Raw genomic sequence first — 24058 nt, 5'->3', positions numbered from 1 at the left:
TGCCACATACTCAAAAGACTATATTTGCAATCATAGGCAAAACACCAAATATTATGGTGTCATATGCCTATGAGCGCTATGTAACTCCAGAAAAAGACAAGTGATCCACTCCCAGGACTGACTGTTAGGACAGGCAGTGAAAAGCACAGCAAAAGAAAGACTTTACGCTCTAAGCTAATGGTTCTTCCATCTTTAGAGAAGTGTTTCTCAAGCTTGGCAGCCTGAAGATGTGTAGATTTCAATGCCCAACTGGCTGGGGAATTCTGGGAGTTGAAGGCCATACATCTTCAAGCTGCCAAGGTTGAAAAACATGCTTTAAAACCTGGAGTTTGAACCTCAGATTATCTGCAAATAAAGTTGTGCTGTTAAATTGTCTAGCAGTAATATTGATGTACCACTAGGATTAAAAAATATTTTTGGGCTTTGGGTACAAACTCACCGGAATACTAAAATGGAAGCATCCCAGATACTCAGTTAAGTCCTTCTTTAATTTTCTGAAGGAACATAAAAGGTAAGGGTAAATCCAGCTGTTTACAATCCCCAAGTATTCAACTTCGATTTATGTTATGCACCATAACCTTCATCCTATCCACAGACCCGTAAATTGGGCAGCATCCTTTCCTATGATGTTCACTACTGGATTGGAAGCTGCTCCTCACGAGATGAACAGGGCTCTGCTGCCATTTATACCATCCAACTGGACGACTATCTTGGTGGAGTCCCAGTGCAGCACCGGGAGGTGCAAGGCTATGAATCTGAGCTCTTCAAGGGCTACTTTAAGAAAGGGGTCATGTGAGTATGCTTGATCTTTGCCGATAGGCTGAAAAGATCATTTGAGAAGAAGGCCTTGAGGGTGGGGTGGGGAGTAAGCTTTCCTTAATGGTGAATATGATGTGTGTCTGTGTGCACATGATGGCTGGGGAATAGAAATAGAAATAATAGAAATAGAATATTTTTTTATTGGGCACATGTGATTGGACACACAAGGAATTTGTCTCCAATGCCTAAGCTCTCAGTGTACATACAAGCAACAAGTGATAAATCATGATTATAATCATAAAATACATTCATCATAAATCATAAGATACAATACTCAGTGATAGTCATAAGACACAATCAACATAAATCATACTAGGAATCTAGGATACTAAATAAAACAATATAAATTGTAGGATACAAGCCACAAAGTTATAGTCATAAGAAGATAAGGAATAGGTAATTAATAGAAAAGATGAGAAGGATAATAGTAATATAGCTCTAGTAGACAGTGTTGGGATTCAAAATTTTTAACTACTGGTTCTGTGGGCATGGCTTGGTGGGCGTGGCATGGTTTGGCAGGTGTGGCTTGGTGGGCATGACAGGGGAAGGATACTGTAAAATCTCCATTCCCTCCCCACTTCAGGGGAAGTTTACTGCAAAATCCCCATTTTCTCCTGATCAGCTGGGACTCGGGTAGGGTTGCCAGGTGTCCACTATTTGAGTGGATAGTCCACTTTTTTCACATTATGTTCACTATTTTTTTTATTTTTTATTTTTAAATTTCATTTATATGCCGCCCTTCTCCGGAGACTCAGGGCGGCTTACAATGCGTTAAGCAATAGCCTTCATACTTTTGTATATTTATACAAAGTCAGCTTATTGCCCCCACAAACTGGGTCCTCATTTCACCTACCTTAGAAAGGATGGAAGGCTGAGTCAACCTTGAGCCTGGTAAGATTCGAACCAGCAGTAAATTGCAGGCAGCTGTGTTAATAACAGGGTGCGTAGACCACTGTACTATCAAGGCTCTTCTCTTTTTTTCACAAAATAGTGGACATTTTTTTTATTCAAAAGCTTTACTCAGCAGATAATGCATCGGTCAATTATGGAGTGAACAAATCTGTTTACCAAAAATTATTGCTGGAAAATGACAATATTGTAGCTGCTCATTGCAATAATCACATTTTACACAACAGCGCAAAAAATGCATTAAAGCAGTTATCTTTTGATATCGAAAATGTGGTGCTGAAGGTTTTTGCCGAATTTTCGAATTCTGTGAAGAAACGAGAAGAGTTGAAATCATTCTTTGAGTTTTGCGAGTCAGAGTTCCATGAAGTTTTGTGCCATGTTCCAACAGGTTGGTTAAGTTTGTTTAAAGCGGTCGAAAGACTTCTTTTAAACTGGATACCTCTAAAATCGTATTTTATTTCTCTTGGATCTCATGAGTGCCATAAGATTATCTGGAACCTTATTTCGGATCAGGAAAATGAACTCGCAAAGGACGATGAACCAACAATTTCAGAATTGTATTTATATTTCACGCACTTCTTCATGTCAATAATACAAGACACCCTACTGAAGCTGGAAAGCAAGAAAATTCTTGCATGTGATCTTTACATTATCATGTGTAAGCTGCGTGATTCTTTGCAAAAAAAATACGATGAGCAGTTTTTTGGAATGAAAGTTTTATTTGCCTTACGTAAAAAACATTTGCCTGAGAATGCCGTGCAAAAGTTTAAGAAAGAAGCCATCAACGTGTATCAAAGAGCCATTGCGTACCTAGAAAAGTGGTATAATTTCACCGATTCAGTATATGAGACGCTAAGTTGTTTCAATCTAATTGATCGCAATAATACTCCAACTTTAGAAGAAATGATGAACATCTGGTTATTATCTCCATGGCGAGAAGAACTTCCACCCAACACTCTCTTCAATGAAATTTCTGCCTTAGAAGAAATTTATGTTCATCTGCAGGGCGATTCATCCCTTGATAAGTGGACGTACTTTTTCAAGAAAGAGCCAGCTCCGAGTTTACTGAAACTGTTCCAGTATTGTGCATCAATTCCAGTATCAAATGCAAAGGTTGAGCGAATTTTCAGCATCATGGGAAATTTGTGGACTGACGAACGTAACCGACTGCTTGTACCATCAGTTCGAAGTGAACTTTGTATATTTTTTAATATTTCTCAACGTTGTACTGAAATTAAAGAATTATTCCTTAAACACAAATAATTGATCAAAGCTGCGCAGTCAAATAAAAAATACACACAACAGCAAAATAAAATGTAATTTAATATTTTACATATTATTATAATATATTTGATGTTTTGAATTTTAAGTAAAGTTTTAAAGTGATTATTTTAATACATGTTAAAATGTTTGTAAGAAAATATATAATTTAATTGTAATTTTTTTTTTTTACTACTTAACCCCCCCACCCCCGCTTGTCCGCTATTTTTTGGAAGCAGACCTGGCAACCCTAGACTCGGGAGGCGGAGAATAGATAGGGGCGGGGCCAGTCAGAGGTGGTATTTACCGGTTCTCTGAACTACTCAAAATGTCCACTACCAGTTCTCCAGAACTGGTCAGAACCTGCTGAATACCACCTCTGCTACTAGGTAGTTTGACAATGTTGTGGGAATTAGTTGTTTAGCAGAGTGATGGCATGGGGGGGAAAACATTTTTCCCCATGTATTTGCTTCAGTGTCAGTTATGGCACTTCATAGCATAAAATTGCTGAAGGACACTTTGATCTGCTGATCATCTATTGCAGAAGAATTATTTTCTTTCCACAATATGCCTTTTGCTTTTATTAAAAATACCTGTGAGCTGAATTTACAGGATATGCATTACTTAATCGAACCACTAGATGGGGATAGTCACACCACAGTAGGTGCAAACAACAGGCTTTCCCACTGTGGATTTAAAATATCCTCCATCCATCCTTGACAGTAACTGACAGAGAACTATACTGGTGGGAGTTGGTTAACTCCGTTCCTGATCTCTAGCCCATCTCCACTTTCTCTGTTCCCAGTCACTGCAATCCCCTGAATTCTCCTGAAACAATTAGCCACAAAGCCTCTCTCACACACACAGGTGGTATTAGTTGTATAAGTCTCTAAGGCAGTGGTGAAATCCAATTTTTTTTACTACCGGTTCTGTGGGCGTGACTTGGTGGGCATGGTGTGGCTTGGTGGGTGTGGCACGGAACGGATACTGCAAAATCTCCATTCCCACCCTACTCCTGAGGGAAGGATATTGCAAAATCTCCAATCCCACCCCACTCTGGGGCCAGCCAGAGGTGGTATTTGCCGGTTCTCCAAACTACTCAAAATTTCTGCTACCGGTTCTCCAGAACCTGTCAGAACCTGCTGGATTTCAGCCCTGCTCTAAGGGTCATCTTTAGCAAAATTAAGTTTTCTTAATCCTCAGTAACTGTTATCCAGCTTGTCTGGCTTTCATATCTTTTTCTTTTTCCTCTAACTTGGGACAGCTACAAGAAAGGAGGTCGGGCATCTGGCTTCAACCATACGGAGACCAATGTCTACAATGTCAAGCGGCTTCTACATGTCAAAGGAAAAAGGAACGTTATGGCCAGAGAGGTAAGTTTGAGACCCAACTGTGGTTTGACTCCTGCATTTCACATAAACCACGCGCTATGATTGACTGCATCTTTTGATCATTCCCTGTTTGCTCTTGTATGCTCCTCATCTGCAGGTGGAGATAAGCTGGGACAGCTTTAACCTTGGTGATGTATTCCTCCTAGATCTGGGTAAAATCATTGTCCAGTGGAATGGTCCAGAAAGCAACAAGCAGGAGCGGCTGAAGGTAGATACTGACCAAAAGGGTAGCAGGGCTGCTTGGATTATGGTACTTCTTCTCAGCTCCATCTGAGAGTCTATGACACACAGGAATTTTGCAAAACTTTCTCTTTGTTCATGTCTATGGAGATTCTCAGTCATCCAGGTCATGGTAGTCCCAAAGGTGCTTTTTCAAGAGGCAACTGGACTTTCTGGTTTTTCTTTGAAGACGTTTCGCTTCTCATCCAAGAAGCTGAACTGAAGAAGCTTCTTGGATGAGAAGTGAAACGTCTTCAAAGAAAAAACAAGAAAGTCCAGTTGCCTCTTGAAAAAGCACCTTTGGGTTTCTCTTTGTTCCTGTTGTCCCTGAGTCAGGCATGTCCTTTCTTGGAGTGGGGAAGAAAATAATTCCCTTCCTTAGGGACAAGGAAAAAATGGTAAGACAAATGGAAGGCAAACTCTTTTGTTATATTTGTTTCAATATCATCATGAATGTAAGTTTTATAGAACTATTGTTTTTATATTTTTATATTTTTTTAAAAAAAATTATTGAAAATTATTAAAAATTACAGAAAAAAATAGCAATATGAATTGAATTGCAGAGAGTGATATAATACATATAGAGTTTTAAGGCATCAATTTTCGTCTAGAAATAGTACAAACCTCCATTAAACCAAATCATCAAAAAGAGAAAAGATTATCCAGAAGAAAAAATTCTCAACTGCCATGCAATATTCCTATAAATATTTATGCCCAGTCACACTAAGATTATTATTTTACATTCTTCTTCAGATTTCTTTTTTGCAGCCAAGCATACCACCAGTCCCAACTCATATATAGCTCCGATTCTTGTCTATCTCGCAAGAGTCCGGTAAGCTTGTCTGCCTCTGCACAATCCATGATCTTTGCGGTTGACATAGCCTCCGATGGGATATTTTTGGATTTCCATTCTTGCGCAAACGAACTATTGTTTTTATAGATCAGCTTCTGTGGATATAGAACTTTGAGCTGAAGATCTTATTCCAAATCCAGAAATTGCTAGGATAAAGAATGGGGTTGTCCCAAACTAAAAACTAAATTTAATATTTAATGAAATCATTTCCTATTATTTTAATATACATTAAATCAATGTCATTATCAAGATTAATTTTCACGTGTTTAACCATTTCTCCCTCTTATCATATGCAAATGTAGATTTTAAGGGCAGCATTTAGTATTGGGTGCGGGTCCTCTCTGAGCTTGTTTGCTTTCCTGCAGATGTTTCATTACCAAACTAGGTAACATAATCAGTGCCTAGTTGGTAATGAAGTGTCTGCAAGAAAACAACCAAGCTCTGAGAGCAGCAAGGAAACACCCCCCCATTTCAATCCTGAGTTACAAATATTCTCTTCTATTTAATGTCGTTTTGGAGGATCATACTTAAGCCTTTTGCGCCTATGTGAATTTCTAGGGCTTCGTCTTATTTTTCATTTTTCATTTTATTAAATTTGTATACCGCCCTACTCCCGAAGGACTCAGGGCGGTGAACAGCCGTAAAATAAAACATATAGATACAAAATTTAAAATAGAGATAAAACTAATTAAATAAATTTGGCTGAACCATTTTAAAACCCCAATAAATTAAAACCAAATTTAAAATTCCATTTAAAAAGAGGAAAAATTTAGGTCAGGCCAGCTTGATGGAAAAGGAACGTCTTAAGCGCGCGACGGAAGGTATGCAGATCCGGAATCCTCCGTATCTCCGGGGGGAGCTCGTTCCAGATCGTAGGTGCCCCCACAGAGAAGGCTTTCCCCCTGGGGGCCACCAGTCGACATTGTTTGGCCGACAGCACCCAGAGGAGCCCCTCTCTATGGGAGCGTACTGGTCGGTGGGAGGCTATTGGTGGCAGCAGGCGGTCCCGTAAATAGCCAGGTCCTAAGCCATGGAGCGCTCTGAAGGTGATAACCAAAACCTTGAAGCGCACTCGGAAGACCACCGGGAGCCAGTGCAGCTCGTGCAGGAGAGGCGTTACATGGGAGCGCCACGTCGCTCCCATCACCACCCGCGCGGCCACACTCTGCGCCAGTTGGAGCCTCCGAGTGCTCCTCAGGCGGAGCCCCATGTAGAGAGCGTTACAATAGTCCAGACGGGAGGTGACGAGGGCATGAGTGACCGTGCATAACGAGTCCCGATCCAGAAAGGGACGCAACTGGCGAATCAGGCAGACCTGATGAAAAATCCTCCCGGTCACGGCCATCAAGTGCTCTTCTAAAGTCTTATGTATCTGTGGTGTACATGAAGCCACACACAGCTAAAAGAAGTTATGAAATGAGCTATATTTGCTTATGGTAACACCATGGCAAGCAAAACTCAGAGGAAGAGTGGATGATTAGCATGCAAAAGGTCTTGGGTTCAATCCCTTGCAATTTCAGAAAAGGCAGAGACAATTTGAAATTACCTGAAGGACCATCTCTTCCCTGAGGGACATCCACTGGTCCTATCAGGTCCACAGGGAGACATGCTGTGGGTACCGTCTGCATTCCATCTGACAGGATCTAGGAGATGACTGTTTTCTGCCATGGCATTCATCTTCTTACACATAATACTTCCTGTAGTGAGGTTAGCCCCAACCCTTATGGCTGTCCATAAAGTTCTCAAAATGTGTTTCTTTTCAGCAAGCCTGGGGAGCACCTGGTAATAGGAAACCTGCATGCTGGTTATATTGCTTGTAAACATATTCCCTCTCATGGTCTTCTTTAGCCATATTTATATTTTTAATCCCCATCTGGGCTCCAAGATCACCGCAGATGGGGACTGCAGCCAAGAAATTAAAAGACGCTTGCTCCTGGGAAGGAAAACTATGGTAAACCTAGACAGCATACTAAAAAGCAGAAACATCACCCTGCCAACAAAAGTGCGTATAGTCAAGGCTATGGTTTTCCCAGTTGCAATGTATGGCTGTGAAAGTTGGACCATAAGAAAGACTGAGCACCAACGAATTGAGGCCTTTGAACTATGGTACTGGAGAAGACTCCTGCGAGTCCCTTGGACTGCAAGGCGATCAAACCGGTCAGTCCTAGAGGAGATCAACCCTGACTGCTCTTTAGAAGGCCAGATCCTGAAGATGAAACTCAAATCCTTTGGCCACCTAATGAGAAGGAAGGACTCACTGGAGAAGACCCTAATGCTGGGAAAGATTGAGAGCAAAAGAAGAAGGGGACGATAGAGAATGAAGTGGCTGGATGGAGTCACTGAAGCAGTCAGCGTGAGCTTAAATGGACTCCAGAGGATGGTAAAGGACAGGAAGGCCTGGAGGAACATTGTCCATGGGGTCACGATGGGTCAGATACGACTTTGCAACTAACAACAACAAGAACAACATACTTTTAATCGGTTTGCAAAATGTTTTAATTCTTGGTTTTATTGTAGGGTCATTTTGGGTGAGATGAATAGCTCTATAACTTTGACAAATAATAAATAAATTTCCTAATATGGCACATAGAGAATCAATGCCACTCAGAATCAGGTGAACTGAGCTAGACTGGTCAATAATCTAATTTCATATGAGGTGACTTCCCATGTTCCTTCTCTCTTTCTTAGGCTATGCTTCTTGCCCAAGATATCCGCGACAGAGAACGTGGAGGCCGTGCTGAAATTGGAGTCATAGAGGGTGACGATGAAGAAGCCAGTTCAGATTTGATGAAAGTGTTGGAGAGTGAGCTGGGAGAAAGGACTCAAGAAATCAAACCTGCCATTTCTGATGAGATGGTGGACCAACAGCAGAAGGCCAGCCTCTTCCTCTATTGGTGTGTTGAAAATTTTTACTCGTGGCCAAGACTTGACCATAGTTGTTATTGATGGAGCAATTGCACGACTGGGATGGATTGTGAAGGTTGATGAAACTTCCATTGAAAAAATGTTAAAGATAACCTAGATGGGTCTGGATTGGAAGAAAGCAAAAACTGCCAACTTTAGCTTTCAGCAACACTTTGAAAAGGAACGGAAACATGAGATTTTGGGGAAACTGGAGAATCATGCATTGAAGCTTATAGAATTTGGTGTGTCAAGGCAAGGAAAGAGGCAGATTGGAGTAGATGGCAACCAAAGGGAAGGATGTGGAGCTAACACTGCAGGGTGATGGTAAAGCCAGAATAATATCAGTCAGGCAAGAAAAGCTGGAATAAATATGTCAATCAAGATAAAATACTAAATCTTATTGGTGCAAATTTGTAGGCCTGTGAATGGTTTCAAAGCCAAACCAAAATTATCTCTGAAGCTACTGTAGTTATCTTTCAAACTATCTCTGAAGTTTATTGGAACTTCTTCACTGATGCTACTTACTTGATAGGTCGCTATTTTTCTAGATTTTTGTTTTGCTTTAAATAAGATCTATAAAATTATAGTCAGAAAGTAACTTAACATCCATTTCGGCTCTAAGTCAGGGTTATATACTTGCTGAACATTCACAAATCATTCCACTTTGCCAGACTGTAGTTAATACAATCACAAACTAATTAAAGGTAAAGGTAAATGTTCCCCTCGCACATATGAGCTAGTCATTCCCCACTCTAGGGGGCGGTGCTTATCTCCATTTCAAAGCCAAAGAGCCAGCGCTGTCCAAAGACGTTTCCATGGTCATGTGGCCGGCATGACTAAATGCCAGAGGCACACGGAACGCTGTTACCTTCCCACCAAAGATGGTCCCTATTTTTCTACTTGCCTTTTTTACATGCTTTTGAACTGCTAGGTTGGCAGAAGCTGGGACAAGTAACGGGAGCTCACCCCGTTACGCGGCACTAGGGATTCGAACCGCTGAACTGCCGACCTTTCGATCGACAAGCTCAGCGTCTTCGCCACTGAGCCACCGTGTCCCTCACACAAACTAACTACCAAAGTATTAAAACAGAGAAGAAACAGCTAATGAATCACACAGCTGAATGATGGTCTCTCTGGATGGATTCAGACATGCTTATGCATCAGTTATTTATAGTAACTTGGGTAGTCCTTGCATTAGAGATGAAATGGTAATTGTCTCTATTGAAACGTGTCAGAATGGGAAGTATTGATATAAGTATTTAATTTGTGATGGTTAACTTACCCTTAATCAATCAATTAATTAACATTTACTTGCATGGCCTCACGCTCATACTTCACACTGGATACTCCAGGAAGAATTAATCATACCTGTAAGAAATTCTAAAAGAAATAGTTCAGGAATTCTGCCATTTCCAGCACTCAAACTAACCAAACAAACAATCTTGTCTTCTTTTCTAGTGTTACAGACTCTGGAGGAGAAATAGAAATTACAGAAGAAGCCAAACGTCCTCTCAGGCAGGAATTATTAAACCACAATGTAAGTCTAAGATTGACATGGCATAAATGGTGCTAAACTGAGCTTCTTAGCTCTAGTACAGGGATGTGAAACTCAATTTCATTGAGAGCCGCATCACGGTTGTGTTTGACCTCAGGGGGCCAGGTTGGTTGTGGTCAGGGTGGGCGTGGCCAGCTCAACGTCACTCGTGTTGGGTAGCCCTGTGGTGGCCCGAGCATTCTGCCAGCGAAAACTGGCTCCCGAGCTCCATTTTCGCTGGCAGAGCCATTGTGGGCCGATCCTTCGCTGTTTCCAGGTTGGCCCCACGGGCCAGATCTAAGCACCCCACGGGCCGGATCCAGCGCCTGGGCCTTGAGTTTGACACCCCTGCTCTAATACATCAACAGAGTAGCCTGTTGGATTATTACATAAAGTGGACTGAAGCCCTACGTTCTTTTGCTGACGGTGTTTTCCTAGAAATATTTAACTAAAATCCAAACATATGGCAAACATATGATGACACAAGATTTTGGAGAGATAAGTTTGTGTTTGCTATGGTCAATTTAATCAGTTAGTCAGAAAGCCCTATTTTCTGCCAAATGATACTCTTGAACATTAATAACATAGCTTGGGTTTGCACAATTGGCTAGGCTAAAACGTGATTGGCTGAGTTGTATCTCAGTGTGTTGTGTGAATACAGCTGGGGATATGTGAATGCTACAAGTGGAAATTTTTCTCCACTTGTCTGTCAGTTGCGGATCCCTACAATAAACTTGACCTTATCCTGCTACCATACAAAATATATCAAATATTTTTGCCCACTGTTCAATTTAGGGTTGGTGTTTGACAGGGGCCTTAGTTTAGTAGCGGATACCTATTTTGTTCATGAGGGATTTGTGCTTCAGCCTTTGCTGAAGAGGGATTTCTGGTAAGACTAAGTGTCAGGTTTCGATGTCGCCTCAACCTGCATTTACTCTAGTGCTGACACTAAGAACTCCTGCCTTAAAAACTTGGAGAACTGAGCCAGGTGGATGAATGATCCAAGCTGTGTAGAGGCATTTTCCTATAGTCTTTTTGTCAGGGGTGCGTGCAGGAAATTAGGATTCTTAATTTTTATCAATTTCACAATTGCTGTAAAACCAATTCAGCCAGTGGTGAAATCCATTTTTTATACTATCAGTTCTGTGGGCGTGGCTTGGTGGGCGTGGCAGGGGAAGGATACTGCAAAATCTCCATTCCCACCCCACTCCTGAGGGAAAGATACTGCAAAATCCCCATTCCCTCCCCACTCCTGAGGGAAGGATACTGCAAAATCTCCCGTCCCACCCCACTCTGGGACCAGCCAGAGGTGGTATTTGCCAGTTCTCCGAACTACTCAAAATTTCCGCTACCGGTTCTCCAGAACCTGTCAGAACCTGCTGGGTTTCACCCCTGAATTCAGCGGCCCATGAAATCCATTTTTGCACTGATTTGAACTTTTTTTTTTGCAATAAGTGATTTACACTATTTATACCATACTCTTAATGATCTCCTTTGGGCTTTAGGATTGCTACATTCTGGATCACAGCGGGATGAAAATCTATGTCTGGAAGGGGAAAGGAGCCACTAAACTGGAGAAACAAACAGCCATGTCGAAAGCCTTGGTATGGTGGAGTAATCCATTCCAATTGAAATGGCCGCTTCCCAGTTCTTTCTCTTTTAAAAACTAGATACTAAATTAAGATTTAGATTTCTTAACGTGGTACTTTAAAACGTAAAGCTTACATGCTCCAGTTGCTAGTGGTGTGAAATATTTTTAAAAATTGTAACACACTTGTGTGTTTGTTTGTTTTTTAAAGATCAGTGTTAATTTGCATCAGGCTCTCTTCTAATAGAACAACCCAAACCTTTGCAGATTGTACACATACAGTAATCACTAGACAGAGCAGGATCTTCAACAGGCCTATTGTACGCATGAGCTATTGCTCAGATCTGCAGGGGTGAAACTCTGAATCAGCCCTATTAAGACAGTAGAGTGAGAACCTTATGTAGCTTTGTTGCCATCTTGTAGTTGTCTGGCTTTTTGCAGCCCAGATATGATAATATATCTAAGAAAAATTGTTGGGGAGAAAAGGCAACTATATACTGGTACATCTATCATACATTTCCCTTTTGGGTTCTGCAGTGTTACAAAAACAGCAGAAAAGAAGTAAGAAATAGTAAGCCAAAAAAATACAGCATATGGTTAATAATAAAAAATAAAAAACTGATAAAACTGATAAGAACATTTTAATCGTAAAAGAAAAAGGAAAGGATATATATGTTTGTGTGTGTATATCTATATATCTATATCTATATTTATAAATCTATCCATCTATCCATCTATCCATCTATCTATATGTTGATATAGATGTACCCTGTTTCCCCCAAAATAAGACATCCCCTGATAATAAGCCCAATCAGGCTTTTGAGCGCATGGCAATAAGGCCAAGCGCTTATTTCAGGGTTCAAAAAAATATAAGACAGGGTCTTATTTTCGGGGAAACACGGTAGATGTAGATGTAGATATGATTTATACTATCACTGTTCACTCTATTACTGTGGAACTTTTTCTCATGGCAAACTGTCTTTGCCCCCACACCTTCCATACACACTACTTTGGGTCTTCCCTTTTATTTTTTTAACTTTTGTAGGATTTTGTCATCTCTGTCCAACCACACCTTCACTTCGTCATCTTCTCCTTTCCGTCGACCTGTTCTCCTAAGTCATTCTTTCTATATAACCCAATTACGTCAATAGACTTCCTTCCAGCTAATCACCGATTTGGAGTCAATCCATCTTAATTCATCACCCATTCAGAAAACTCTCTTTTATCATACACACTTCGGATATACTCCATTTCATTGCATTCGACTTACTTTATGTTTCTCAAGACCCATACAATTGTCACTTCCACAGAATCAAGTCGGCAGAATCATGCTCATATACTGTAAATAACCATTTTCACTTCTGTTATCTAATTTGACAGAACAGATCAGTTACTCCTCACAACTTTTCTATTAACAAACATTCGTCAATGTTCTGTTGAAATGCAAAAGCCAGATTTACTGAAAGCAATATGTTTCAACATTGACAACTTTAAGATGTGTGGACTTCAATCCCCAGAATTCCCCAACCAGTTTCCTAAGTCTACACATCTTAAAGTTGCCAACACTGAATTAGGGTGATAATAGTTAGGGTGTAAACAGAGTTGTTATGCTGTTTGTCTTGTTCCTATAGGAATTTATTAGGCAGAAAGGCTATTCTTCTAGCACCAATGTGGAGACTGTGCATGATGGAGCAGAATCTGCCATGTTCAAGCAGCTGTTTCAAAACTGGACAGTCCAGGAACAGACTGTAGGGCTAGGAACAGCCCACAACGTGGGAAGAATCGGTAAGAAAGATCTTGTTGCTGAATATGATGCTGTATGCCATCTGAAAAGAGAATTTCATAACATCCTGATCTGATTTTTTTCCTGTCGTTGAAACCATCTTGTAACAAGGCTACAGAATCCCAGGGCTACAAAAATTCAGACGGCCATTAGATGGCACCAAAGAATTATAGAGCTCTCTGGGTCTTTTTGCTGCTATTTAGTGATCAACTCAAGTCATAGAGAGCCAATTTGGTATACTAGTTAGGCGCTGCTGGGCTAAATGGTCACGAAAGCCGGCTGGGCGGCTTTGCAGCCTAATTTACCTCACAGGGCTATTGTGGGGAAAATAGGGGGTCGGAACATTATATGTGCCATCTTGAGTTGTAGAAACTAAAGGTAAAATCTAAATGTAATTATTTCCATGCTGAAATCATCTCATCAACACGATTTGGGGATGGATGGATTTTTTTAGGATGAAAGCATGAATTTTACACACACACATACACACACACCACATGTCACTGCAGTAAGTTGGAAATCTGAACTGGGACCCTCAGCTGCTCAGTCATTATTCACCCTTGCACAAATCCTTGCTCCATTCCCCAGGACAGACAATGCCAATCTCTCCTTCTGTAATAATATTCTGTCATTATCTGCAACATTAATCCCTGGATTCCTAAACTTCTTATCCCGAATTTTAGCTCTTGGCTCCTCCCACCCAGCCACCCACTCTTTTTTAAAATTTAGGATAAAACACTAGAGTAGTGATGGTGAATCTTTTAGACATCGAGTGCCCAAACTGCGCATGTGGTATGCCCAAACTGAAAGGTGCGCGTGTGCAAACGCACAATGTGTGAACATACACGAACATGCGCATGCGTGGACATGTGTGAATGAGTGAATGTGCGGACATGCGTGCAGACATGCATGCAGACATGTGCACATGCACAGCAGAGACCTGAAGACCAGCTGGCCGGCAGGAGGTGGGGCATCCCAACATCAGCAGCGCGGCAAGAGGTAAGATCTTTTACTTTCGTGAGCTTCTGTTTTGTTGTTTTCAGAAGCTCAGGAAAGAAACGCCACAGAGATCTGACCTGGGGTGACGGCGCACGTGCCAGTAGAGAGGGCTCTGTGTGCCATCTCTGGCACGCGTGCCATAGGTTCGCCGTCATGGCACTAGAGAGTAACTTGCTCTGTAACCCACATGCCAGAGGTAGAAAAAACTATGAGCTGCCAGCAGTTGCCGAATGGGTTGCTATAAATGGGTTAATGGCCAATTTCTCCCTACCATTGCAGGTCTTAAGAGGGAGATACAGGTAGTCCTTGGCTTACGACCACAATTGAGCCCAACATTTATGTTGCTAAGTGAGGAGTTTGTTAAGTGAGCTTTTCCCCATTTTACGACCTTCCTTGCCACAGTTGTTAAGTGAATCACTGCAGTTGTTAAGTTAGTAACACGGTTGTTAGGTGAATCTGGCTTCGCCATTGACTTTGCTTCTCAGAAGATTGCAAAAAAGAGTCATCACATGACTCCGGGACAAAGCAACCGTCATAAATATGAACTGGTTGCCAAGCATCTGAATGTAAATCACGTGACCATGGGGATGCTGTAATGGTTGTAAGTATGAAAAATGATCATATGTCAATTTTTTCCCTTTGAACTGTCATTAAACGAACTGTTGGAAGTCGAAGATTACATGTCCTGAATAGCTTAGCAATCTCTGGAGATCCATGCCTTCTTCTTGCCTAATTCAGGCCAATCTGATTTGTGATATGCCTCTACTTAATCATGATTTGCGAATGCTTTGGGTTTCTTTAATTTCGCCCATCTTCGCGTGAGAGCATGCTTTCCCCCCTTACAGAGCTCTGGTCTGAATGATCCCCTCCTTCTTTTCAAGCTAAGGTGAGCCAGGAGAGATTTGACGTTATTGCCTTGCATGCTTTGCCACAGCTGGCAGCCCAGGAGAGGATGGTAGATGATGGGGAAGGTAACGTTGAGGTAAGAGTTACAATTTCTGTTTTCTGCTGTGGAATTCTGGATTCTCTCTGTTGACTTTCTTGCGAGTATAACCCGACTTTTATTCCCCCCTGTTTCTTAAATGGAATCTTCTTGATAACTGATCAAAGAGAGAAGCAACCTGGAATTAAGGAGAAATTTCCTAACAGTGAGGACAATAAACCAGTAGAACAGCTTGCCTTCAGAAGTTGTGGGCGCTCCATCACTGGATGTTTTTAAAAAGAGACTAGATGGCGAACCTATGGCATGCATAGCCATATCAGAGGGCATGCGAGCTCAGCTCCAGCACGCATGCATGCGCCAGCCAGCTGATTTTTGGGCCTTCTGGGCCCACTGGAAGTAAGGAAACAGGCTGTTTCCTGCCTCTGGAGGGTCTCGGGTGGTGATGAGGAAAGCCCATTTTTCTCTCTCCTCAGGCTCCAGAGCCTTTCTAGGAGCTTGGGGAGGGTGAAAATGGCCTTCCCCACCCCCCTGGAAGCCCTCCGGAGGCAGGAAATGGGACGTTTTCCATCTTCCTGTTGGATGGGAAGTTGACAAATGGCCCATTTCCTGCCTCCGGAGGGCCTTCGGTGGTGGTGGTGGGGAAAGGACGTTTTCACCCTCCCCAAGCTCCTAGAAAGGCTCTGGAGCTTGGAGAGAGAGAAAAACAGGCCATCGCGTGCCAGGAGCGGGGAGGGGGAGCGGGGGGTTGTCTGCGCATGCATGGGGGCAGGGCGCATACACGACTTCCTCCCCCCCGGCACACGATGGCAAAAAGGTTCGCCATCACTGGACTAGACAGTCACTTATCTGAAATGGTATAGTTTCTCCTGTTTGAGCAAGGGACTGGACTGGAAGACCTCCAAGGTCCCTTCTAGCTCGTTCATTCTATTCTATCTCTGATAGGGAATAGCGAATTTTGCAGGCACAGAGATGCACAACATAGCATCATTATCATGCCAGGCATTATATATTCTGTGTTCTGTAACAGCACACCGTAACATCATGCTTGCCACACGACCCCGGAAACATCTTTGGACAGCGCTGGCTCCATGAAACGGAAATGAGCAATGCTGCCCCCTATAGTCAGCAATGACTAGCGGAGTAAAATCTGTAGGGACTCCTTTACGTTCCTATTTTATATAATGACTATAGAATGGGAGTGTTTGTCACTTAGCTTTTGACATTTGGAGGGATCCATATCTGTGCTGATACATCTGCTAGGTTACAAATGCTAGAAAGTTGGAAGTGTGAAACATATGCCTGCTGGAATCTGGTGTGCTACCAGATGAAATTATTAATGTGCAAACACACTGTCTTATTCACAGATTTTTACTGAAAGTCCAGATACAGCCATTGTCATCATCGATTTCTAACTTTCCCACATTTTTCTATCATTTCATATATGTTTATTTCTTTACAAGTAAGGATCTATAGGAAATATCTACAATATCTATGGTATGCAGGTCTTGAAATGTTAGTAGGTCAAAAGATGTAGATAAGGTTGTGCATCCATTTCAATTATCAATCCACAAAGCAAATGCCTCATGTATTATTATTATTATTGGTTAATCTTTAGTGAGATTCACAGCCTTTGAGGCTGGTTAATAGCTCAGCAGCTCGAGTCCTAACCAAGGACCTAGGAACTGTTAAGGTATCGTCGGAGGATGTAAGCTGTTCCGAGTAAGGTGGTTTTTTGTAGAGTCAAAATGTTCAAGTCCGGCAAATTTAGAATTTCTAAATAGCGGGGTAGCCCTTTGGGTATTGCTCCAAGGGCTCCAATTACAATCGGGACAACACACGATTTCTTTTTCCACAGTCGCTCAACTTCAATTTGCAAATCTCGGTACTTTGTGATTTTTTCTTGCTGCTTATCTTCAATCCGTGCATCACCAGGTATTGCAATGTCAATGAACCATACCTTTTTCTTTTCAACTATTGTTATGTCAGGTGTGTTGTGGACCAAGTGCCTGTCAGTCTGAATCCTAAAGTCCCACAAGATCTTGAGTTTCTCATTCTCTAAAACTTTCTCAACCTGATGTTCCCAGTGGTTTTTGCTGTACTCAAATCCAAACTTCTGGCACAATTTCCAGTGAATGATCTTAGCAACACGGTCATGGCGTTGTAGGTAGTCAGTTTGTGAAATTTTGCTGCACCCACTGATCAGGTGGTCGACTGTCTCATCTTTCTCATTGCAGAGGCGGCATTTGCTGTTGGTGGTAACATGTTGAATTTTTGCCTTCATGCAGTTTGTGGCTAGGGCTTGTTCTTGAGCTGCCAAAATAAAATTATTATTATTATATAATAATAATTATTATTATTGGTTAATTTTTAGTGAGATTCACAGCCTTTGAGGCTGGTTAATAGCTCAGCAGCTCGAGTCCTAACCAAGGACCTAGGAACTGTTAAGGTATCGTCGGAGGATGTAAGCTGTTCCGAGTAAGGTGGTTTTTTGTAGAGTCAAAATGTTCAAGTTATTATTATTATTATTATTATTATTATTATTATTATTATTATTATTCATTGCACAGTCAGCCAGATGTTCAGACTGGGTTTGGCATTTTTGTCTACCTATCGAGTCCTTACCAAGGACCTGAGATAGACAAATTGGATGTTTGACGGTGTCATAGATATTGTTGCAGGATGGAAGCAGTTCCAAGTAAAGCTGCCTTCTGCAATTGACTGATGGCAAACCTTTCAATGCCTGTGGTATTCAAGTGGTGCTCCAGTTATTTTGGGATTGCTTCCAAGGCGCTTCTTCTTCTTCTTCTTTTTCTTCTTCTTCTTCTTCTTCCTCTTCCTCTTCCTCTTCCTCTTCCTCTTCCTCTTCTTCTTCTTCTTCTTCTTCTTCTTCTTCTTCTTCTTCTTCTTCTTCTTCTCCTCCTCCTCCTCCTCCTCCTCCTCCTCCTCCTCATTATTATTATTATTATTATTATTATTATTATTATTATTATTATCCATCTCAAAAAGTTAAAAGTTAGAAAGGCTATACATTTTCTTCCCAACAACAGCTATATCTGTCCTTTATTTCATCATCTCTAGATCTGGAGGATTGAGAACCTGGAGTTGGTAGAAGTGGACAAACAATGGCATGGATTTTTCTATGGTGGAGACTGCTATTTAATCCTATATACCTATGAGTTGAAAAATAAGCCACGTTACATACTTTACATCTGGCAGGTAGGTGTAGAATCTCAAATGTAAAGCTTCTAAACAGGTGTCCCAAGAAAGGCAACTGTCAGCCCTGGAGCCATCTTTAATTGGAGTCTTCAGCGTTGCCACAGCGGTGGATGGGCAAGCTGTGGGAACGGGAGGGGGCCGTGGAGATAGCGTGGGGTATGTAGTCATAACAATGTTTTTCCCTTGGGAGTCAAGGACATTCAGCCTGCACCTGGGGAGGCGTGACTGGAAGTCAACTACAGTTGGGACAGTGACCTGATTGGACCATGCGATGCACATGTGGATGAAGGGGAAGGAACTTTGACTTTACTTTGGGTGTGGAAAACCCGGGGCTTTCAGATTCGGGTTTTCCCAGATGTGCCAATATGACATCTCTAATAAAGTCAAGCTTTGAGGAAAATGCCTGCCTTGGAGTTTTGATTCTGTTGCAGGTGTTACTTGGAACCCTGACAGCCACTGGACTTTCTTGTTTTTTTTCCTTGAAGACGTTTCACTTCTCATCCAAGAAGCTCTTGCCCTAAACTGAAGAAGCTTCTTGGATGAGAAGCGAAACGTCTTCAAGGAAAAAACAAAAAAGTCCAGTTGCCTTTTTAAAAAGCACCATTGGGACAACCATGACCTGGATGACTGAGAATCTTCATAGACATTCTTAACAGGTACAAGCAATTTCTTTGAATTCAAACCAGGACTGAATTGCCCATAGTTGATATACCGTATTTTTCAGAGTATAAGACAAACTGGACTATAAGACGCACCTACCTTTTTTGGTGAGGAAAACAAGAAAAAGAAATCTGCCTCTGCCTCTGCCTCTGCCACTGCCTCCCAGCAATTTTGCCTCGTTGCAGCAAACAGCAAACAGCCTGCTTTACTTTCATTTTCGTTTTCAGCATAGCTTGATTAGCACAAGAAAAAAAAAAATCTGCTCCAGCAGTTTACCTCCTTGCAGCAAGCAGCAGAGGCCCTGAAAAACAGCTGAGAGCAAAACAGCTGAGAGTCCGGAGGCCGATCCAATCGACTTGTGCTAATTAGGCTGTGCTGAAGCTGAAACGAGCTGTTTCTTCTTGCTGCTTGTTGCAAGGAGGTAACTGCTGGGAGGCAGAAGCCAAAGGGTGGGGGCCAGTGGGTGGGCAGGACTACATTTGGTGTATAAGAGGCGCCTAAATTTTCATCCCCTTTTAGTGGGGGGGAAAGGTGCGTCTTATACCCCAAAAAATATGGTAATTGAATTACATTTCAAGATGTACTTATTGCTCATTCCAGTTATCCCAAATTGGGTAAAAGTGGGTTTTGTTTGGGTAACAACACATGAACCTATCACAACAGGGATATTTAGATTGACTTAAAGTGTTTTCCCTACATTGGGTAAAAAGGATATATATTTTTTTTAATTAGATTTATATGCCGCCCTTCTCCGAAGACTCAGGGTGGCTTACAATGCGTTAAGCAAAACATTCTGCTAAGGGGTTTGGGGTCATGAAGGGGAAAAAATTAGGAAGCGCTGGCTTATGCACTGGATCTGGCTACGCAATGAAAGAATTGTTCTCCAAGGCCTGAGAATATTTACGTTGTGCTAGAATCTGCTATAAAGTGATTTGTTTCCTTGAACCTTCCGTGCATCTTCCTAGGTCCACAATATATATATTAGCAATTTCAACAGAATGTCCTCCATATAGATGGCACTGGAGCCAGGTTGTCCAGATCTTTATTTATGTGTCATTGCCTTGTTTTAATCCTCCCCACTCCCATGTTTTTAGCAGTGCAGGAGAAAATATAAGGATAAATGTCAGTATTTCAGTGCGACAATTGATGCGAGGACAGAAAATTGGATCACCCCTTTTCAAGTTTGTTGTTTTCATCATAGTTGTCTCGGCTATGATGAAATCATGGAGACTGAGAATCCCCACAGATATATCATCATAGTGTTTTACAACTGAAATTTCAAAGCTAGCTGGAGAGAAAGATGTATTACTTCCTTGTGAAGTAGATTTATATCTTCTCTTGCAATTAATCCAAAGTGTTTGTACCTACTCTTATAAAATCTGAATTCAAATCTCTCCATAACAAGCTTAGGTAGGCAGGTAGAGATTTCACCGACATAAGATAAAATGTTTTGTGAAGTAGATTAGACAGAGAGACCCTGATGTTACAATCAGCCAGTGATGATAGGGCTAAATGGAGATTTGAACCCAGATCTCGCCAGTCTAATTCCAAGACCGCTAATGAGACACACAAGTGGTGATTTTTAACCAATGCATACTATAAGTGTAAGATGACAATAGGAGCCACAATTCCTTCCCAATTAAACCATGTAGCGTTTTCTCTATGTTATCCAGGGACGCCATACAACAGTGGATGAGCTTGCAGCCTCGGCTTATCTTGCAGTGCAAATGGATCAACAATTCAATGGGGAACCTGTGCAGGTCCGAGTGACTATGGGCAAGGAGCCACGTCACTTCCTGTCCATCTTCAAAGGCAAACTTGTTATCTTTGAGGTAGGAAACAGGTTTATGCAGCATCTACTCTCCCGCAAAAATACTGCATCCAGTTTTGGTCATCACACTATAAAAAAGATGTTGAGACTCTAGAAGAAGTGCAGAGAAGAGCAACCAAGATGATTAGGGGACTGGAAGCTAAAACATACGATGCACTGTTGCAAGTACTCGGTATGGCTAGTCTAGTGAAGAGAAGGGCCGGGGAGACATGATAGCAGTATTCCAGTATTTGAGGGGCTGTCACAGAGAGGAAGGGAGTCAAGCTATTTTCCAAGGCAGCCGAAGGCCAAACAAGGAATAATGGATGGAAGCTGATCAAGGAGAGATTCAACCTAGAAGTAAGGAGAAATTTTCTGATAGTGAGAACCATCAACCAATGGAACAGCTTCGGAGGTAGTGGGAGCTTCATCACTGGAAGCTTTCAAGAAGAGATTGGACTGCCATTTTTTTTAAAATTTGATTTATATGCCGCCCTTCTCCGGAGCCTCAGGGCGGCTTACAATGTGTTAAGCAATAGCCTTCATACTTTTGTATATTTATACAAAGTCAGCTTATTGCCCCCACAAACTGGGTCCTCAATTTACCTACCTTAGAAAGGATGGAAGGCTGAGTCAACCTTGAGCCTGGTGAGATTCGAACTTACAGTAATTGCAGACAGCTGGTGTTAATCACAATGCTATCAGTCTGCTGAACCACCAGGCCATTTGTATGTAGGGTCTCCTGCTTGGGAGGGGGGTTGGACTAGATGACCTACAAAGTCCCTTCCAACTCTGTAATCTGTAAATCTGTACACTTGATATGCAGCAATGACAATACCAATAGAAAATAAATATTACATTTACCGCAAAGATCTGACATTCAGAGAAAATTGGTGCAAGATGCTTATTCATTGGCTTTTTCTTGCCACCAAACTGATTGCCAAAATAGATAACTCATGCTCAAAAACTGCTGGAAATACAATAATCAGGCTGGATCACTTTTTGTACACAGTGACACTTTTTGTACAAAGTTCAAAGGTTCTGGAAGATTGAAATAAATTTTAAATACGGACTTCTCCCTCTTACCACTAATTTTTTTGCTACGCAATTTCTGAAAAAAGTATACAGAATTGGCTCTGTAGATGATAAAAGATACTAGGTTACTTTAGGCGTCTTACTGAAAATTATAATTCCTTTCATAGAAGAAAGGCAGACTAAGATTTGTCAGCATGCTTCAATGTCAAGAATTAACTTTGTATTTAAATAACTAATCTGTTAATGATTTTTTTTAACCTAAGAGACCATTTATGGAGTATAATTCTGCATAAAAACTTGTACCACATCTGCAATTGATTTTTCCTAACATAATACTTTAAACTAATAGATTTTGTCTGATTCAGGATAATAAGGATGGGCTTCCTTAGCTTGGCTAGAAACTCCCGCAAAATACTTATTCAGATGGGTGATGTTTAATTACATTGCATGCCAACACTCATTTAATTTGATTTTGACAATGGCTTTTAAGCAGTGGGTAGCAATAGCAATAGCAGTAAGACTTATATACCACTTCATAGTGCTTTACAGCCCTCTCTAAGCGGTTTACAGAGTCAGCCTATTGCCCCCAACAATCTGGGTCCTCATTTTACCCAGATGGAAGGCTGAGTCAACCTTGAGCCGGTGAGATTCGATCTGCTGAACTGTGGCTAGCAGTCAGCTGAAGTAGCCTGTAGTACTGCACTCTAACCACTGCGCCAACTCAATGATAAGATTGGAGTTGATATTTTATCCTTGGTGAGCTGTTACATTTTGGGGTTGGTTTTTTTGGCTTAGTTTTATCCTATGGAAAAAACTGAATCTGAGATAAGATTTGCATCTAAGGTTAGGGTTAGCAATTCCTGAAATCTAATTTAGAATAAGCATGACATTGAAATTCAGGTTGAGATTGTATGTATAGTGAGCATATTACATTTTCTTTTTGATTAATTTACCTTGTAGAAAAAACTACGGGACAAATATATTCTGAGGGGAAAAGAACCTGTATTTAGGCTTAGGATAAGGATCACCTGACACCTAGGGACTGTCAAAAGACTGTGATAGTTAGATTTGGGGTGCTTTTTTTATATTCAACACAAGAATCTCACATTTCCCTTTTTGCTCACCTTTCCTTCAAGGGAAAAGCTACGAGAAAAAGACATTCTAATAGAAAATCTCCACATAATTAGGGTTAACATGTCCTAAGGTCTAGACACAAAACAAGTGTGAATGTTACATTTGCAGTACAAATTAAATGGAACTCTTACATTTGCATTTTGCATCTTCAGTTTTGCTCTTGGTAAAACGATCATGTGAAGTTTTAGTTAGTACTACTTTACAAAGCCTTAGTAAGGCCACACTTGGAATATTGCATCCAGTTTTGGTCACTACAATATAAAAAATGGTGTTGGGATTCTTGAAAGAGTGAAAAGAAGAGCACCAAAAATGATAAGGGGGCAATAATAAAACATGATTGCAGGAACTGGGTATGTCTTGTCTTTGAAAAGGACTAGGGGAGACATGATAGTAGTGTTCCAATATTTAAGGGGCTCCTACAAAGAATATACAAAGAATAGGTCAACCTATTTTCCAAAGCACCAGAAGTCAAGACAAGAAGCAATGGATGGAAATTAATCAAGGAGAGAAGCAACCTAGAACTAAGGAGAAATTTCCTAGCAGTAAGAACAACCAACCAGTGGAATGGCTTGCCTTCAGAAATTGTGGGTGCTCCATCACTGGAGGCTTTCAAGAAGAGATTGGGCAACCATTTGTCTGAAATGGTGTAGGGTCTCCTGCTTGAGCAGGGGGCTGGACTAGATGATCTCCAAGCTTCTTCCAACTCTGTTATTCTATATCTACAAATGGACAGTGAGAGGAGAATCAGCCCTTAGGTTAGGATTAGACTTTCTTGGAGTCCAGAATCAAAATAAATTCACAGTCAAACTCAGAGTGCCATAATATTGATAATTGGGGGCGTTACCTTTCTATTTTGATTCAGTTGGAAAACCTGTGGAAACTGCCACACTGAGGGAACTGTGAATTTAGGATTAGAAGCCTTTGAAGTCCTGACTGAAAATAACTTTTTGACAACTAGGGTGGGGTGCCTTTTTAAATATAGTGGGCCTGGGCCTCATCCA

General features: G+C 41.3%; 1 protein-coding gene across 1 annotated transcript in view; it reads left to right on the top strand.

The window, feature by feature from the left end:
• AVIL (advillin) overlaps positions 1–24058 on the top strand; it is a 52275-nt gene that overhangs the window by 15851 nt on the left and 12366 nt on the right. Inside the window, exons 4-13 of the mRNA XM_034413029.2 lie at positions 596–792; positions 4253–4361; positions 4477–4587; positions 8140–8345; positions 9814–9892; positions 11395–11493; positions 13109–13262; positions 15141–15241; positions 18281–18418; positions 20752–20910. Coding sequence (XP_034268920.2) covers positions 596–792; positions 4253–4361; positions 4477–4587; positions 8140–8345; positions 9814–9892; positions 11395–11493; positions 13109–13262; positions 15141–15241; positions 18281–18418; positions 20752–20910 — 1353 coding nt within the window. The remainder of the gene's footprint in view (positions 1–595; positions 793–4252; positions 4362–4476; positions 4588–8139; positions 8346–9813; positions 9893–11394; positions 11494–13108; positions 13263–15140; positions 15242–18280; positions 18419–20751; positions 20911–24058) is intronic.

This window comes from Pantherophis guttatus, chromosome 2 (assembly GCF_059756535.1).
Source record: "Pantherophis guttatus breed Tessera chromosome 2, ASM5975653v1, whole genome shotgun sequence".
Taxonomy (NCBI): Eukaryota; Metazoa; Chordata; class Lepidosauria; order Squamata; family Colubridae; genus Pantherophis; species Pantherophis guttatus.
The sequence above is the reverse complement of the archived record's forward strand: the minus strand, read 5'-3'. Positions and strand labels throughout refer to the sequence as shown.